General features: G+C 46.1%; 1 protein-coding gene across 3 annotated transcripts in view; it reads left to right on the top strand.

The window, feature by feature from the left end:
- The window catches only part of NEO1 (neogenin 1), a 171,875-nt gene that overhangs the window by 58,511 nt on the left and 93,733 nt on the right, over positions 1 to 19,631 (top strand). For all 3 annotated transcript variants that reach the window (XM_063412962.1, XM_063412961.1, XM_063412960.1), the window contains exons 3-4: positions 12,012 to 12,287; positions 16,551 to 16,704. In XM_063412962.1, coding sequence (XP_063269032.1) covers positions 12,012 to 12,287; positions 16,551 to 16,704 — 430 coding nt within the window. The remainder of the gene's footprint in view (positions 1 to 12,011; positions 12,288 to 16,550; positions 16,705 to 19,631) is intronic.

Here is a 19,631-nt window from a genome sequence, read left to right as displayed (position 1 = left end):
CACTGGTTACTGTGGCCTGGTTAAAGCTTTTATTGAGAGAACAGATACATGAGGATCTAAAAGTTGGGAAGTGTGACAGGGGCGCTGAGTTTGATCATGCAGGTTTATTTGCTCTGTAAATCCATTTCAAGACTGCTCACTAAATTATTTGTTTCACCTCTTGTCATCTTCTTTCCCCAAGTGAATCCAGCTGTTTTTCTTCCTCTTCTTCCACTTATCCTTGCATTTGATAATTCTTGGCTTTGAGCTTTGTGTCATTTGCTTGGCTGTGATGAGGCAGCTGTGGCACTGCCTTGGTGCAAACTTCAGGTGTCTGAGTTTCATTAATTTAAAAGCACTTGCTGATTACTTCTGGCTTGTTTTTTCTTCCCTCAACTAAATAATCTCCTTGAATTATTATTTCTCATTTAAATACTCACAGAAATTTTATTTTCAAGCCTTCATTTTGTAATTACTTTTAGAAAAAGCACAGACAAATCACTTCTGTTAAGGAGTCTCCTGCCACGTAACGTCAAACTCTGAAATGGTTCAGAAACCAGGAAGATTTGATATATACTGAGTAAAAGTACCCACAAAAGTATCAAAGGAGCCATACAAAATGTCTCCTTTGGAACCACTGAGCACATTGCAGGGCCAGCACAGCCCAGGAGCAGAATGTTCCTGAAATGTGACTCTGGAAGTGCCGTGGTGAAGCTTCTTGTGCTGTTTTGTGTTGAAACCTTGGGAGACTTGTCCACTTACAGCTGGGGATGCTGCAGTGGGCTGAGGCCCATCGTGTCCATACTTGGAAGAAGGGTTTGGAGTTCAGTTCCAGGCGTACTCGAGCACTTTGTTCCCGGTGTTCTCCGCCCTGCTGGCCTGGGTAAATCCTCTCCTCCTGCTGGTTCATCCGGCTCCTCCGTGGCTCTGTGCTGGGGCACAGGGCTGGGGCAGGTCCCTGACACAGTGTGTGCCCTCAGAAGTGCACTGGAAGCTCCTGGAGCTGTTCTGTGTGGGGTGGGCTGTCCCCAGGTCGGTGTGGCCCTGCCAGGTGTCACAGGGACCCTCCCTCGGCCGGGTTTTGCTGCTGAGAGTTCCTCCAGACATCGGATACAGGGAATGGGCTTCGCTTGGGAAGTTGCTCCAGTTTTTAGCTGACCTCATTGCCACTTCAAGATTTATTTGCATCTTGCATGGGTGGAGCTTGGGGCTTCCCAACTGCTGACTGGGAGAGCTGGCCTGGAATTGCAGGAGGCCTGGCTGGGCTGTGGAGATTCCTGAGGCTTGGAGGAGCTCATTGAGTTCTGAGCCAGGAGGTGCCAGGGCCTAATCCTGCTTCTAGTGCAGCGCCAGATCTCCACGCTTTGCCTTTTCTCCATGGGCTAATAAAGAATTTCTCTACAATAAATTTAAAGTATTACTTTTTACAGTGCACCAAGGTGCTGCAAATGAGGAGGACAGGTAGAGAAAGGGAATTCTGTATCCAGTACAGACTCTGGATAGGCAATTGGTGAAGTCGTGGCCAAGAAATGATTATTTAAAATGATTATTTAAAATGATTATTTAGGCCATTCCCTGAGCACAGCCTGTGGGAGGAGCAGCACCCTGGGAGGATCTGGGCTTGCAGTTCAAGGTAGAGCTCTGCAAAGCCCAGCAGCAGAGGTGTGCTGTGTTCCCTTCTGGGGTGTTAGAGTGCTTAGCTATTGAAAAACAATCACATACTTCAGTTTAAAGAATGGTGAATAGATAAGGATTTTTTCAAACATTAATTTGGGCTGAAGTTTTATCTTTGCTTTTTGCCACAACTACAAGGAGCTGCACGGAAGTAGCCAGATTGTTTGGTTCTGTTTGCTCATGTGCTCTGAGAAGTTTGCCAAGCTCTAAAGATTACAGCTGAGCTGAGTGTTTTACTTCTCACTATTCTGTATGTGCCATCCCAAAGGGTGAGAGAAAAGCTCAGGACAAACTGTCCCAGCCCTGTAGAGATGGGTTTAAGTAGGAAATAACAGCACATTTTTACCCAGAATTGCACATTTCCTTTAACAGCAACGAGAAAAAAGTAATCTTGATCAGATCTTTGTGAATAAAGAACATTCTGTATCTTGGAATTGGAAAAAAACTCAGAGCAGAGATACTTCAGAGGAGGGTACTTAAGAGCACTTAGTAAGTGGCGTGGGTGATAAATTTTCCTTGCAGAAATATATTTTTCTATGAAAAAAGCATCTGTGTTTTTCATAAATCAGCTTTGATCAAAATGCATTTCTTCATGACAGGTAAATGGTAAAGGTGGTTTTAACACAACTGCAGTTTGTACAGGTTCTGTCAGCTGTTACTGAGAGTGGGAGAGTTTAGACACTTAAGACAATAAATGTTCCATGTTATTTGTCATTCTCAATTCTTGCAGTCCACATTTGTCCTGTTAAAGTAGCGAAGAAAATCTATGTGAGCCTTTGAACTGGCCTTCAGTTCTTGGACTGAAGGCAAAGGTCCAGTTTCAAAACTATTATAAGTTAAATTTGTAGTCTCAGATAGGGATTTAATACCAGAGGCTCTTGCCTTGTCCAGGGCAGAGAAGGGCAGGACTTGCCTGCAGCTGGATTACCACTGGAATCCTGGGGAAAGCCCACAGCAGGGAATGGGACCTGCTTGTTTTGACACTCTTAATCAACATCTAATGACCAAGTCAGAGCCCAGGTGAAGAGACTCTTCATCTGCTTGTTTAAAACTAGTTCCTACTGAAAAATGCAGGTTTTCTTAAGCTTTTGCATTTCAGGTTTATTTCACCTTATATCAAACCAAACCCAACAGCTCATTGTGACTAATACTATTTCTGTCCTGAATTGTGTGGGTCAGTGAGCCAGTTAAAGCATGTTTGTGCTTGCTGGAGGGTGACAAATGCTCTGCTGAGGCTGGAGCAGAGGGGCGTGGGGAGATGTGTGCCACTCGTGCCAGAGCCTCCTGCTTTAGTAATGATGTAATAGCACTGCTCAGGAAAAAACCCGTGTTTTCTACACTGGAACTCAATCCTGTGCAGTGCAAGTCTGGTAACGGGCAAAGGGAATATCCTTTGTGCATTTAGTTCATGGGCAAAGTTATGTTCATGTACTTCAGAATCATATAAACTTACTGTAAATCATAAGAAATGGGAACTCTTTGCAGCAAACGTCCCATCCTAACCTTTGCCTTTGAAAGTGTGGCAGGTGACAGAGTTAATCTGTGGAAAAATGGGAATTCTGGGGAGCTGGGGGCCAAATCCCTGCAATCCCTGCAATCCCTGCAGTCCCTGCAATCCCTGCAGTCCCTGCAATCCCGTGGGCTGAGGCTCGGCTGGGGGTGTCTGGGTGGTGAGACAGGGACAAAGTGACACCGTACTGATGGTGCATCAACACCTCCGAACAAGAAACTCGGCTGAACTGTGTTCGGATTGGATTCCCATTTGTTCATATTTTGACTCAGATCAGATTTTCCCTCTTTTCAGCTCTGCATGTCAGCAGCAGCAGTCCCTGTGTAATTCTGTTTGACACGTTTGTGCGGAGCTGGCTCGGAATCCCGGGCTGTCAGCAGTGATGGTCACATCTGCAGTGAGTTCCTCACTCCCTGCCTGCACCAGTGGGGAATCAGCAAGAGATTGCAGCTTTATTAGTGTACAGTGAGGGCTCTGTGTGCTGACATTGTTCAGGTTTCTGATTGACTGAACACTGCTTTTTGAAAACTGTAAGAACCTGTACTATTGCCCCAAGTGAAAGGTGGCACAAAACCAGCAAGGGAAGGAAGCATGAAGGCACAAGGATATCTCTGATTAATGTTTTATTTTTCTGTAACAAAAATTCAAGATGAAGTTTACTGACCCTAGAAAGGAAACAGAATGTAGGAAAATTATTTTGAATATGGAAAAATTAGATGATGACATTTGCTAGGGTTGATTTCAGTGAGGCTAGTTCTCAGTAACATTCTTAAAAGCATAGGGTATGTCTCACCATTCACATAAATACACTGGAAATAAGAATGTTGAAAATGGTTTAAAACTCTCCAAGCGCTGTTCATTTGCATGGTAGAAACCCCTGTTTTGGGGGAACATGGAGAAATGTCTCTAGATAATTTATATATTTCTCTAAAGGTATTGCTCTTCCTTCTGTCACAGCTTCTGAAGTCAGCCCTGCTTAAATGCACCATCAAGCTGCTCTTAAAAAGAGTAAAAATTAGGCAAAGAAAGACTCTGTTATGGAGAGACCTAAACATTTCTTCCTGATACTCTGAAGTTCATGGCCAGCAGCTGCTGGAGGGGTCAGTGGTGCTGGTGCCACCTGAGCTGCGCTCATGTTGGATAATTTGCAGTTATACAGCTTTTAGTGTTTGCCTTTATCCTGCCACGCACCCTTGTTGTCTCCAGCCATCACTTTGAGCTGTGTTTGTATCTGTAGAAGTCCTTTGTGCTTTGTGTGTGTCTGCTGTTCTGGCAGCCTTCAAGCACCCTGCTTTTCCAGCTTGCTTTGCAATTCACGCATCCCGAGGAGTTTGCAGTGAAGTTGTTGGTTATTTCCTGTCTCTAAATGCTGTTGTCAGGTACCAGCTGTCTTTGTCACTGTCTATAGAGTTGCCTCGAAAAGTTTTTCAGATCTTTCCTTTCTTCCAGTTTTGTGATAAATTTATCCTGACAGTCCTCTCTGTGCATTAATCTTCTTTGAATAGCTTGTTCACATGAGCTTCCGTAATTGATAGCCTCGCCTGGAACTAAAATTATTTAACCTGTCAAGCCCTTTTCTTTCACCACAACCCTCGGATCTTACTCTTCTTTTGTTGTGGCTCTCGATTTTGTTTTAGAAAGAGTAATTGTGAGCCTGTAGGGTTCTTATTTTTAGGCAGTATTGATGAAGACCTGAAGTTCCTTAAATGATGAGGCAATCTGTGTGCCTTATCTTTAGGGCCTCTCTTGAAATCCCACAGGGCTTTCATTGGTCTTGCTATTAGAATGATCTTCAACAGCAGCAAATAAATGACTCCATGGTTTGCACGCCCTCAATTAATTTTTTCTGGCGTTAGAATGTTGTTTTAGCTGTTTCTCGGTGTCTGTGGAGATCAGATTCATTGTGGCTGCTGCAGCTTTTCCTGCTGCTGCGGGAGCTTTTGTGTTGTTTGGCCCTTGAACTGCCAGTCCTGTCTCCAGTTTTCATGGTACTATTTCACCTCCTCCACCAGCAGATCTATTTTTTCTCTTTGTCTGTGCCATTCCTTGCAGCATTTCTTGAGCCTGACTGTGTGCTGTGGACTGACATCCCCTCTCACTCCCACTGCTTTTCTTTAGTTCTGATTGTCAGTAGTGACCTCTGTATTTTTGAAGATCTTCATTCAGTCATTTTGTTGCTTCCATTTCTTTCCTGAAATAATTTATTGTTCTCTTCTTGATATCACCTAACTAGAATTTGGATTTCCTGGTTTTGCCAGGTAGAACATCATATTTTGCTGATGTGTTTTCCTTGTCCACACACCCTCTAAGATGTTTGAATGTGTGGTATCCAAAGGGAGTATATAAGAGAGAAATTGCTCCCTGTGGGGTGCTGAGGCCCTGGCACAGGTGCCCAGAGAAGCTGTGGCTGCCCCTGGATCCCTGGAAGTGTCCTAGGGCAGGTTGGACAATATTTGGTGCAATATTTTGCTATTTCTTGCTATGGTTTTTTGTGTACCTTCCCCACATCCTCCAATAATTGAGCTTGAGAGGGGCCTTGGGACATGTGGAGTTGAGTTGTTTGTTCAGAACAGCTCTGAGGTGCCACCAGGTCACTCGGTGTGTCACTGTGTGTGACAGTACCTGTGTCTGTGTGTGTCACTGATGTGTCCAGTGACGTTCTCCTCGCTCCCTTCATTCCGGCCAGGGGACACTGGTTTTGATCAGCACATACCTTGTTGTCCCTGCTGTCACAGCTTAACCAAGTCAGGATTCTGGTTATGCACTCACAGTTCTTATTGGTGTTCTGTATCCCATATACTTCCCACTTGTGTTTAGCCAGCAAGGACATTGGTAGGTTTTCCTTGTAAAAATCCTCTTCCCTTCCCCGAGGAGCTGTTTCCTGCCTGGATTTTTGGTGCAGGAGGGGAATGATGCTGCTTGGTGTTTGCAGCAAGGACTGGAAGCATCTGGCCTTATCCTAATTCAGGTGGTGCTGGAGTTGTGTTCTGCAGGAGTGTTTGTAATTACAAAGCCTGCTCCATGTGCCACTGAGATCTATGAAATATGTCTCATTAGCAGGAGTGTATTTTAAGCCGTTTCACACCTCTGCCACTCCAACAAATGATGCTGAATAATGTTGGAGAGAAGGAGCTGTGATAATTTAATGAAGTGTCCACAGATGGCTGGACTTATTAATTTTTTAGCAGGGTTGGGGTGAGGAGCTGATGCACTAACAAAACAGGCGGCATCTTTGTGATGTGCTGCCTCGCTGAGGGGTAGCAGATGTTGGAGCTGTCCTAACAATAGGGGATCGTGTTCCCCTTCTCCAGTACCTCCTCGTGGTGCTGAAATCTCCACGCTCCCCAAGAGGCTGTCTGGGGAAAGGAGTCATAGTTAGGGATTTGTCATGAGTTCAAATTCGATCAGGCAGACAGGAACGGGGGAAAACTCAAGAGGCTGAAAATTGGGAGCAGTTTGTGGGGTTGTGCACAGACTAGTTGGATGAATTTCAGACAGAGTGGAAGCTGTAGGGTGGAATGTTTGGAGCTGGTGTTGCTGGAGTTAGTTTAGAGTTGGGTAAGTTAGGAGAAACTTGAATAAAAGTTAACTCTGGGCAGCAAAGGCTTTTCACAGATGGTATCCAGGAGGGAACAGGATGCAAAACCTGCCAGCTGCTCCTGTGCTTTACTTTTTCCATATTGGAGTAGAAATGGGAAAAAATGGAAAATATTTGCTGAGCACGTCGAGATGTCACAAGAAGGCCTGAAACCAGCTTTGGTTAATTGCACAAACGTGATGTTGTGTGTTTACAGCAGTTTAACGCTTTGTAAAGTGTTACCTTAAATTCCAGTCACAGCAGTGGCAACAGAGGCGACACACCTGAGGAAAACACTCACAGAGCCTTGTGACATCCATACATTCATCCTGCCACAGGCAGGAAAATGGGATTCCTCCACAGCTCTCTCTTCCCTAGAAATGAGGAGACGGTTCTCTTTTCTCACTTTCCTTTTGTGCTGTTGATTTGGTGAGTCCCAAAGGGTTGGCAGGACTCTGTGGGGATTAAATTATGTGTATGGCAATCCACGTTAACCAGAGCAGCATTTGCAGCATTGCTGGCAGGCTGCAGAGCACAGGCAGGTGTGACTCTGGAGTTACTGCACTCAGGTGAGACAGTTATTTAGTAATGGTTAATAATGAAGAGTTTTTTCCTTTCAGTCTCCTTGGAAATGATTGGCACTGGCTGCAGTCGCAGGGAGGCTGCTGAACTAGATTGGCATCTGGCTCAGGGCAGTGAATTCCCTGATTCTGCAGCCTCCAGGAGATGAAATACTGGCTCTATTGAGGGCAGGAGACTACAGCCAGAATTTTAACCATCTGTGTTTTCCAGGAGCATGGGAATTATTGCTCTTCTAGGCACATCTTTTTCAGAAATGGAGACAATGGGCCACAAATCTCAGTAACGCAGAGACTGGGAATGCTGATTGAATGCAGCACATTTGCATTAATAGATTGTTCATTCACATTCCTACCATTGCTCTGGGCTTGGATGAAGGGAAGGGAGAGACAAAAGGGAAGGAGAAAAGAAGGGACAGAGTTGACTTCCCACTTTCTCTGTCATTTGCATTGCCCTAGCAGAAATGAGGGGTTTGGGTTGCATCTGATCCCTGTTTATATGCACGTGAGTGCACTGTTGCTTGTGTGTTCTCCTGCCTGTGTTTAGAGAAAATTCCAAATGGAAAATCATCCTTCCTAAATTGAGTTTATTAACCTGCATTCTTGCTAGGTCAGTAGTATTTTCCTTTGGTGTCCTGAAATCGATACCTAATGTATGTGCACTGCCACAGAATGATTAATGTGTGTACAAACATGAAAAAATTGTCTTCAATGTCAGAAGCCCAAAGTGTCATTTATCATGACATCCATTTACCAAAAGATGGGCTGATGTCTTCAACTGATTGCCCTGCAACACATGGATGAGGAGTAGGGGCTGCATCCTCAGTTAGGAATGGATCTTCCATCCCTGGAGGTGTCCCAGGCCAGGCTGGAGGGGTTTGGAGCTATCCTGGGACAGTGGGAGGTGTCCCTGGCCATGGCAGGGGTGGCACTGGGTGGGCTTTAAGGTCCCTTCCAACCCAGACCATCCTGGGATTCTACTCCTCATTAGAACTTCTTGCTCAGCCTTCTTGACGGAAGTGTTTGGGAAATACAAACCACTGAGGAAAAAGTAGCAACTTTTAAGAAAGTTAACTTTAAAAACGGTTTTTAAAGTGTTTGTGGTTTAACTAGACTGAATTGGCTTGCGTGGTAATGCCTTTAAAAATGATAATGGAAAGTTCAGGGAGTGCTGGCTCAGAAGTTGATGATTGATATTTTGAAGAGAGCAGCTCTGTAATGGAAAGGTTCTGGGCTGGGAGATGAAAGGGTATTTTCTAGTGGCTCGCTGCTGCAGGAGGTGTGCCAGCACTCTGGGACCTGCTCCTGGATTTATAAACAGATCTCCACATTAATAGTAATTAAGGCCTGGATTTGGAGTGCTTTTTATAATGCATCCTGATTGTTCTGTGGTTGTTTGTTGGCTAAAGCAGAGGGTCCTCCTCCACAATGGAGGCTTTTAAGCGGTGCAAATTGCCAATAATTGTAGAATAAGAGAAAATTACTCTTTAGGACAAAATTATAGGCTAGGTTAAAATGTATATTTTAAAACCACACAAGACTATGATGAAATACAGGTTTTAGTGGCATTTAAGATGACTTGGAAAATGAACTGTGATTTCATTTCTAGTGAGTAATGAAACCATCTTGAATAAAGCTTATTTAACCTCAGTGGAGCACTTGCACACAACGTAAGGCACAAGGTCTGTCTTGTCCAGGAAGTGACCAGTACTTGTAAGGGATTAAAATTAAAGCATATTTGAGCTGAATGTGAGGGATTGCAGGGCTCCAGCCCTCCAGGAACGTTCTTGCTTGTGCTTGAAGTGTGGGGCTGTACCAGTGGGAGCAGAGAGGTGGGAACAGGAGTCACAGGGTCACCTGGCTAAAGGAGCAGACCCAGGATTCCCTCCCAGGCTGGGGAAAGGACTGGCTTAATATGCAGGGCTCTTAATAAATGAGAATATGGACAGAGATAAGAATCAGAGGTAATTATGAACATTTAATGGGTTCTGTCAAGAAGGAGATTTTCAGGAAGGACAGATGCCTCAGAGACGGGAGTTCAGAGGCTCAGGGTTAACAGCCTCATCAGCTGTAAGAACAACCTATTTACCCACTGAATTAGGGAGTGTGGCAAACGAGGAGACCTTGCTACCCTTGCTGTGGCCTCCATGGTCTCACAGGAAGAATTAAATAATGCTCCAGAGTGACTAATGATGGAACTTCTGAGCACAGTGTGCAAAGTCAGGCAGGTGCAGAGACACCTTGGGAATGTGCTGGGACAGAGGGATGGGTGATTCAGGAGAGGAAAAGGTCACTTGGATTCTGGGATTGATTGTGCAGAGCCACTGAGGTGCTTCCATCTTTTGGGAAGATCTTTTCAATAGACAGAGAAGCAGGTTTGTAATATTTCTGTGGATGTTATGTTAAATTACTCTGGGCACTGGGGTTTGTCTTTCTGCCAGGAGTGCTTGGTGGGAGAGCAGGAGGCATTGGGGGTCATCAAGGGAGGTTCTGGCTGGGTTTAAAGAGGGAATTCTGCTTCCTGAGGTTGCCCAGGAGTTGTGCAGTCTCCACCCCTGGGGATTTTTGAGGTCTGACTGGACAAATCCTTGAGCAACCAGCTCTGACCTTGTAGCTGACTCTGCTCTGGCTGGGTCCCTTCCTTCCAAAATTATCCCACCATTCTGCATCTTCAAAGGTGGAGAGGTTGTTAGGGGAACGAGGGAGAGAAACTGAAGGTTGTAGCTTCATTAAACAGAAGGAAAATTGAAAGAAAGGAGTTGGATTTTTTTGTTCCTGTGAATACCTTGGAGGGACTGCTGGTATAAATATCAAAGATGCAAAATAATACCAAAACAAGGTCAAGATCAAAGGACTGCATGTTGGTTGGAAATACACTGGGAGAAGAAACTAGAAACAGAAAGTTTCTTGGAGGAGTAAAGTTATGGAAGGAGTCCCCAGATGGGACTCTGAGAGGGAAGAAAATATGTAACAGTTGGAGACAACTGTACAGGGTTATGGAAGGAACTTGAACAAGACAGAAGTGATTTATTCATATGTTAGGATTCTCCTCCGTTAGGATTCACTGTGGCTGTCCTGCAGGACTGGTCCTTCTGCTGGCACATTCCCGGTGTATTTGTGATAGGTGTTAAGTGAGACTAAGGGAAATAGGGGGTTGAATTGTGGCAGATTTGATCATTTCCCTCTGCAGAATACATGAGATGGGGTGACTGTGGCTGGCTGCCCATCCAGCTGTGCCCTCGCTCTGCTCCTCAGCAGGAGGGAGAGGAAATAAGATTAAAGGTACTGAGTCAAGATGGGATCACTCCCAGTTACTGTAATGGCAGAACGACCTTGACTTGCGGAAAATTAATTTGATTTCTTTATGACTAAAGTAATTTGAGTGGTAAGAATACAAAACCAAACTAAAGCACCTCTCCCTGCCTGCTCCCCGTGTTCCAGGTTCAACTCCCTGCCTTCATTCCCAATTGTTCAGCCTCATGCTCTACCCTGGTCTCCCCAGGGTGACACCCAAAGCTGCCCTTCCTCCCCTCCCTCCTCCTCCTCTGAGCTTCCTGCTCTAGGACTGTGCCTCGCACTTCCATCTCTGCTGTCCTGCAGTTTCCCTTGTCTCAGGTGTGCTTCATGGATGTGTCCCCAGCTGCACTGGCTGCCTCAGCTGTGGCTCTGTGGAACCAGCTCCTGCTGTGTCCCCACCTCTTCCCACAGCTCCCCCAAGGGTTTGGCCTCCCCAGCCCAGCTGGGAAGCACCTAAGGGGGCTCTGGGTGTTTCTGGAGAGCATTTTTGTGGAAAAGGTGACACGAGTTGTGCCCTGATTCTGTTCAGTCAGCTCTGGTGTGCCCTAGAGAAAATCTGGTCTCTGCCACACTGAGAATGTTCACATGCAAATATTTATCTCAATATTTACCTTGTGGCACTGCACAGAGGCTTTTGTAGCTGGTGGTGGTGAGTGAAGGTGTGTAGGCTGCATTGCAGAAGCTGTGGCTGCCCCATCCCTGGAGGTGTCCAGGCTGGCCAGGGCTTGGAGCACCCTGAGATGGTGGAAGGTGTCCCTGTCCATGGCAGGGGTGGGACTGGATGAGCTTTTTAAGGTCCCTTCCAGCCCAAACCATTCCAGGATTCTGTGATTATTGGGTTTGTTTGCTTTTACACTGTCCATGTTTAGCATTGTCCTGTCAGCTGTTAAGCTTTTTAAAGAGTTACAGAGCAACTTAACTTATCAAAAACTACATCCTTGAGTCTTGACTTGGACTTCCAAGCCTTGCTGCCATGATCAGAATGTAGTAACGTATCTGTATAACTTAGGCTATTTTGTGTACTAGCTAAAATGTTTGTAAGTAATTTTAACAAACTGCTTGCAGTTTTTGTTATTAGAACTCTAAGGAATGTATTAAGGTTGCAGAAACACAAACTGTTTTAAAAATAAGAAGAAGAGCTTGAAAAACAAGAATACTAAAATAACAAGAATGAGATGAAGCAGGCCATAAAGCCAGTCAGATTTCCTAAGGGACGTGTGCCGGCCTCATGAACAAAGCGGCGCAACCAATCCAGAAATGCACGAGCAGTAGTCTAGAACGTGTGGCTGTAGTGTAATGAACAATGAACAGCTTCTACTGCAATCACACCGGTTGTGTCATCGGGAAGCCCTGAGCTCCATCAGCACCCCTCCCATGTGCCGTTCTTCTCCCGCAGGTCTGCCCCGGTTCACGAGCCAGCCGGAGCCCACCTCGGTGCCCCGCGGCGGCAGCGCCGTGCTGGGCTGCGAGGTGGCGGCGGAGCTGGCGCCGCTGCTGCGCTGGGAGCGCGACCGCCGGGCGCTGGCCCCGGAGCCGCGGCTGCTGCAGCTGCCCGGCGGAGCCCTGCTGCTCACCAACGCCTCCGACAGCGACGCGGGGCTCTACCGCTGCGCCCTGGACAGCGCCGGCACCGCCAAGTACAGCGACGAGGCCGAGCTCCGAGTCCTGCCAGGTACCGCTGCCGGGGCTCCGCGGGGTGGGGGACGGACACACTCACGGGATGCCTCCCCGTGTTCAATGGGTCAGGTTTCAAGGCATTTTGGGGGAAAAGATTTAAAAGCTGCCAGTAATGCACTTCCGTGATGTGATACAGAAAGGGAACTGACTGGTTCTTGGAGTATAAATGTTTGGGGACCTCTGCCTTTTTTCAGGTTGAATTTCATGTTTCAAACCCTGTGGGAGCTTCCCAAAGAAACTGGTTCTTAGTCTGTCCCTCTTGGGATGTTTACACTGAGATGTTTTTAATTCTTCCCATATTAAGGGTGTTATGACCATCTAAACATTGGGACTTTTGGGGAGTCTCCAACTCAGGGCCCTGAGCTCCTCGCAGTGGTTGGAAACAGGCTGGAGACGCTCACAGGCTGCCTTCCCATGTTTAATGGTTTAGCGTTTAAAGCATTTTGGGGAAAAAGGGTTTTTAAAAGCTGCCAGTAATGCACTTCCGTGATGTGATACAGAAAGGGAACTGACTGGTTCTTGGAGTATAAATGTTTGGGGACCTCTACCTTTTTTCAGGTTGAATTTCATGTTTCAAACCCTGTGGGAGCTTCCCAAAGAAACTGGTTCTTAGTCTCTCCCTCTAGGGATGTTTACACTGAGATGTTTTTAATTCTTCCCATATTCAGGAAGATCTGACCATTTAAACATTGGGACTTTTGGGGAGTCTCCAACTCAGGGCCCTGAGCTCCTCACAGTGGTTGGAAACAGGCTGGAGACACTCACAGGCTGCCTTTCCACATTTAATGGTTCAGCGTTTAAGGCATTTTGGGGAAAAAAGGTTTTTAAAAGCTACCAGTAATGCGCTTCTGTTGGGATGTGATACAGAAAGGGAACTGACTGGTTCTTGGAGTATAAATGTTTGGGGACTTCTACATTTTTTTCAGGTTGAATCCAATGTTTTAAACTCTGTGGAAAGAGGATTTCTTCCCAAAGAAAGAGGAGATTTCTTCCCAAAGAAATTGGTGCCTAGTCTGTCGCTCTTGGGATGTTTACATTGAGATGTTTTTAATTCTTCCCATATTCAGGAAGATCTGACCATCTAAACATTGGGACTTTTGGGGAGTCTCCAACTCAGGGCCCTGAGCTCCTCACAGTGGTTGGAAACAGGCTGGAGACACTCACAGGCTGCCTTTCCATGTTTAATGGGTCAGCTTTTAAGGCTTTGGGGAAAGACTTCTTTAAAAAAAACCCAGTAATATTCATCCATTTTGACATGATACAAAGAGGGGATTTACTGTTTCCATGAGTATAGAAGTTTGGGGATTTCTGAGCTTCTTGTGTTGAATCCCGTGTTTCAAACCCTGTGGAAGCTTTACAAAGAAATTGGTGCTTAGTCCATCGCTCTTGGGATGCTTAAGCTGAAGTGCTTTTAATTGTCCCAATATTCTGGAAATTCTGACTGTCTAAGCAGTGGGACCTCTTGGGAAGTCTCCAACCCCCGGAGGGGGTGACATTTTATTTTGGAGGGCTCAGCTTTCCCCGTCGTGCTGAAATGCTGCGATACTTTTGTTAGAACAGAAGTGCAGTGCTGATGTAAACTGTTGGCACTTTCAGTGTGTTCTGTTCCCAGTGACACCACCAGCTGTTCTAACACAAAGGTTTAAAAAGTGACCAAAAATAGGACAGGAATGTGGGTCATGCTTTCCCAAACGGGGGAATACAGGCTCTGTTCCATATGAGGTTCCTTGGTTGTTCCCAGAGCTCTCTCCTCTGGGTTTGTCTGCATGTTGGAGTTCTCATTCAGGTGTTACTCCTGAGGAGGTGCTGAGTTTCCATCTCGGGAAGCTCTCAGGGTTAGGCTGAGTCATGGTGGCCTGGTGTGGGCAGCAGATGGGGGCACCTTCACAGGTCCCTTTCAAGGAACAGTTCTGTTTCTTGTAACTGTGGCCCTTCTCTAGTTAAAATCCTAAATTATTCTGTAAAATACCCCAATTTTTACAATTACAGCTCTCTTTTGGAATTGGGGTGTTGGAAATGAATCATGCTTAAAGCAGAACTGTCTCTTTCAGTTCTTGAGCCTTTCCAAAGCCTCGTCTCTTCTCCAACTAAGGATACAGGGTCTGCAGAAAAGCACTTTTGGAAAAGATGCTTGATTGAATTCCTGTAGTTTGGATTGCCTTCATGTTTCTTCAGCCCTTCAAATGCTGAGGATTTTGCTGACTTTTTTGGAAACTGGAGATTTCTTGAAAACTTCCATATTACACTGACCTTTTGAATTCTTTTAGCTCCAGCTGCAGTTTCCTTGCTTTTGTAATGCTTTGCTGAAAGTCATGAAATAGAGCTGTGTTAGGGAATTCAAATGATGCTGTTTCTTTGCTCCATCATGAATCCAAAAGTATCGATAGTGAAGTTTGGTAAAATCCCTCCCAGCAGGCTTTTTTTAGAAAGTGGGATTAAGCTGTTGAAGGGAAAGCTCCCTTAGTCTTGAGCAGCCCGTAATTGATTGTTTGGCCCGAGAAGTATTTGAAAGAAGGATTTGAATTAATCTGTTCTTTATTCAGTTTATTCCCCTTTTAAATGGTTATCTGATGAGTTGTGAACCCACAACTGCTTCCCAGGCTTTGAAACACACCCAGCACACTCCTGCCATCCCAGGGATTTGCATCCCCAGACAAGGTTCTGCTGCTTGAACCTTCTGCTTTGTCTGATACCGGGCTGCCACTGAGCAGGAAGATGCATTTCTGGGCTCTGCCACTTCACAGTGCATGCTTTCAAACATAGGGCTGCAGGGGGAAATGTCACTTAATTTTGGGATCCAGTTTTGGTTTACCTGTGAGATGAACTCCGTTCTGGGAGCCTGGAGCAGTCGGAGTGGTGTCTCCAGGGAATCATCCCAGCTCCTCTCCATGGAAGGATGGCTGCCTGGAGATGTGGTGTCCCTGCTTTGCAGCCTGCTGGCTCCCTGTGCTGCTCCAGCTCCCTGTGCTGCTCCAGCTCCCTGTGCTGCTCCAGCTCCCTGTGCTGCTCCAGCTCCCTGTCACTTTGTTATTCCCGTGCACAGCAGGGCAGGCAGAGAGTTCCTGCCAGGAGTGTGGGCAGAGCTGCAGGGATGGGGCTGCCTGGTCCAGGACTGCTCAGAGCTTGGCTGCCTCTGCCTGCACCAGCTCTCACACGGGATTTCCACCTGTTCTGCTCCCCCCAAGTGTCCTGGCACCTCCTCGTGTTGTGCCTTGGAGCTCCTGTGTGCCCTGCGCTCAGTGCTGTGAGCACTCGGGATTATTTTTAGTGTTTTGAGCTGAAGAACACCAAAACAACAACTTCCTGAAATCCCTGAGAGTATCACCCTGGGCCCAAGTGAGAGGGAAGCCAAACATGTCTGTGATGAGACACAAAATGTGCTTCATTCAGGGAGCAGGAGCAGAGTAGGTACAGAATACTCTGTCCCCATTTTAGGTGGCCAGAAATAGTTTGAGGCCTTGTCCAGTTGTGGAGCTTCGCTGCAGTGACACCTCCAGACACCCCTCAGAGTGCTGGCAGTGCAGGAATTAGTGCAGGGTGAGCAGGGCTTACCCAGCCCAAACTGCTCTGCAGAGCTCATTTCCTCTGGGCACAGTGCAGGGCACAGACAGAGGGTACACACTGTAGTAGGGACTGAGTAAACATGCGCTTGGCTTGTGCTTCTTCTTAAGGGTGGGAAGAAAAATGAACAAAACCTCTCTCAAGCTTAATCCAATGCAAAACTGCCTCAGAGGATTCCCTGTTTGCATAAGGATGGAAAGCCGTGGTGGGGCATTTTTGTTTTGTATGACTTCAGCTGCACATTCCTTGGTAGTATTTTACTTGGGGTCAGTCACTGCTGCAGTACTTTAATTTTCCAGCCTGTAAAAGCACTGCCTCAGGCAGCTCCCTGCTGAAACCCAAGGCTTGCTGGACAAACTCAAACTTGTTCCTTTCTCTCCTAACTCTCTGCTACCTGGTGGAAGTTTCAGTTTCAGGGCTGTAGTTCTGAGCTGGAATAGCTTCCCAGGCAGTTGGAAGAGTGGGAATCCCGAAAGTGAGGATTCATTTTGCATGTCTGGAGGAAATGGTTACAAGGCTGGGAGAGGCTGTGGGTGAGGTGGGGCTGGAATCCTCCGGAGGGGCAGGAAGGCAATTAGAGGTTTCATTTGTGATTTTCTTTGGCTGGTTGGGTTTTGTTTCAGGGGGTTTTGGGTGGTTTTGACCTGTCCATCCCCTGGTTTTGCACGGGTGCCAGCTGTGTCTGTGCTGTTTGCAGATGCGGAGGAGCCGCAGAGCCTGGCGCTGCTGAAGGCGCCCTCGTCACTGACGCGGCTGCCGGGGCAGAGCGCTGTGTTCCCCTGCGTGGCCGAGGGCTCCCCGCCTCCCCTCGTCAGGTGGACAAGGAACGAGGAGGAGCTTCCCACAGACGGGTGAGTGACGCCTGACAGCCCTGTCTGTCCGATGGCAGGAACCTGTCCGAGTCTGAACATCCCTCTGGCCGCCCTGGAGGGTCTGGAGACCGGACAGGGGTCTGGGATCTGTACAGGGGGCTCAGAGCCTCACACAGAGCCCAGGAGGGCACTGCCTCTGACCCCTGGCCATGGCAGTGAATGCCCACAGTGTGTGAAGAATCACAAGCTGAGAGAATTCAAAATAAGCAGTAGCTAGTTTATCACAGAGTGTAAATGTAGAATCTGGGATTTTTAGTGTATGGCCTTGAAGAGGCACGATGGAGGAATTGGGGAGTGGTCCTGTCCTCCTTGTTCTTGTTCTTTTCCCCATTTTCTGCTGAGCTGGATCACAAGGATTGGTTTAGAGTAGAAATGACATGTTAACATAGGTAGTGAGTATTGGTAGGATTCTGTAAATAAACAGTACATTTTGGATGGTGGTTGGGTCAGGGAATGGTACAAAGGGTCTGGGACCCTCTGACCCGCCCAGTCCCCCCCGTGTCCTGCTCTGCTGGGGACGCCCTGCAGAGCTGAGACAGAACTGAGAGAAGATGGAGAATAAACAACCTTGGGAACACGGACTGGGGACTCAGCCTGGCTGCTCTGGCTCTGGTGTGAGACCTTTTGGGCAAGGGAAGCTCGAAAGCCTGATTGCCTCAGGGAACAGCAACCCCGAGGAGAATCTCAGGGAACTGCAACCCTGAGAGGAATCCAGCTGGAGTCAGGATTTGGGATTGGTGCACTCCTTCCTTTGGTGTGGAAACCTGCAGAGCAGAGGCTGATCCCATTCAAGGCACAGTGTTGGGATAAGGGAGGTGGTTCAGGAGATTTGGAACAGTCTCAGCGTAGTTTTTGCAGCCATTTGAAGCTTAGAAATCTGAAGCAGGGAGGGTTATTAAGAATAGATTACTTTCAGACTGACACTGGAGTAGAAGCAGCAATTAAGGGAATAAGGACACTGCAGGAAAAGGAGGATGGCTTGGGGTATTCTGAGTGTGAAGCCCTGCACTCATTCTTTCTGCAGTGGAAATGTCCACTCTGTGTCAGAATGTCTCACAGGAATTGAAGAATAAAGGAAAATGACACATTTTCTCATTAAAATAGAATATTAAAACAGGAGGCATGATGGCAAAAAATCAGTGAGCTTTCAGAGATGTATCGAGTGCAAACTTATGCATTGTCATTGCTGGAATAGTCAGTTAGAATAATGTGGTAGAAAATCTTTATACAAAAAGCAGAACTAATCTTATCAAGCCCATTTTTGTCGATGTAATGAAGGTGCTTCTTAGAGCCAGGATTCCAAACAGGTATTTGAATGTTTTCCATGTCCCTTAAAGTCAGCAGTGAGATTAATGGGGAGCCAAGTTAATCATGGAACAAGGAGAGGTAAATTGTGGTGTGGCTGACACAGAAAGCAGCCAGAACAATGCTCAAGTCTCTGCAGCACCAGGGATATAATATATCTCTTTTTTGGCAACTCCTAAATTAAAAGAATCCAGGGGCTGGTAATTTGAACTGTCTTTGATGGGAGGCTGCTGTGGGAAATGACAAACAGCCCCTGAGAGATGGTGCTGTGTCAGTGTGAAGGCACATGATTTAAATTCCGGGGTTTTTATAAATGTAAGAACTCACTCCCCTACGAAAGCTGGCTCAGACTCATTAGAGCAGCACAATCAAACGGGATGAAATAGCAGAATAAATGTGCCTGCTAAGAGCTGACTTTGTTCTTCTTGTGTGTAAAGTGATGTCGTGTCTTCTTTAGGAAGTTCTGCTGCCCCATCCTTCTCTAGGTTGTGGCACACTGAGGGCACAGGGAGGTTCAGGCTCTCCTTTTATTTTCTTGAGTTTTGGGACATAAAGGCCACATTTTCCCACCATTGAACACAGTGCTGTTGATTCCCTTTGGAATTCGCTTCCCTCATTCCATGAGGTTACCATGATAACTCCTTAGGGCCTCACAGGTATTTTCTTTTTCTTAGAATTCTAATTTCTTAGAATTAGAGTGAGAAATTGTTCTGGAGGGCTGGAGCATAGCATTAGTAAATATCCTTCATCTTCAAATGTTCACAATTCGAACCAAGTCTAACTTCATTTTTCAGAACATTTAGCATTAGTTTTTAGTGTTTTGGCCCTTAGTTACAAGAAGAGGTTCCAGCTGACCTTTTTCTTCTTGCAACACTTAGCTCTTCTTTTCTTAAAGTGAAACGTGTGCTCATTGTAGGCTTGAGTTTTAAGGTGGGTAAAGGTAGAGATTTGATCTTTTTCCCCCTCTATGGGGTAAACTTTTTTCATTGTTCCTTCAAGTGATCAAACTGAGCCCAAGCTCCCAAGTCTGCTGCCTGTGACTGTGGCTGAACAGGGCAGAGATTCAAAGAGCAGAGAACAGAAGCCTCTTAAACTCCATTTACCCTCCAGCTATTGTGTTATTGGTGTGAATAGAATAACTGGAAAATCTCCAGAAATTAAGATTCTTTGTTGGAGAAAAGCCTGCAGTTACTGTTGCTAAATAGCTACCTTAGCTTGTTATGCATGGTCTGTTAATGTAATTACAAATTAAATCACATTTAATTTGTATTAAAATCCCCTTTTGATATAAAAGTACAACTTTCTTAGCGTGGCTTTTCTTTATCCCGAGAAAAAACAAATTCTTTTCCTCTGGGCAGGTTTGAATGTCCCTTCTGCCTGGGAAAAACTCTGAAATCCCAGGTTTGTTTATGCACATCCTCACCCCAAGCATTAACATGTATTTATGTAGGTATAGCCATATATATTGGGACATTTCTCTGTGTGTGTCTGGCCTTAGGAAACAAAACTCAGAGACAGCACGGGCAGGTTATCCCTAATTTTAAATAAGGGTTATCCCTAATTTTAACCCCTTGTTAAAGGGTTTTACACAAAACCTTGGT

This window comes from Prinia subflava, chromosome 15, assembly GCF_021018805.1.
Source record: "Prinia subflava isolate CZ2003 ecotype Zambia chromosome 15, Cam_Psub_1.2, whole genome shotgun sequence".
In the NCBI taxonomy this organism is placed as follows: domain Eukaryota; kingdom Metazoa; phylum Chordata; class Aves; order Passeriformes; family Cisticolidae; genus Prinia; species Prinia subflava.
The sequence above is the reverse complement of the archived record's forward strand: the minus strand, read 5'-3'. Positions and strand labels throughout refer to the sequence as shown.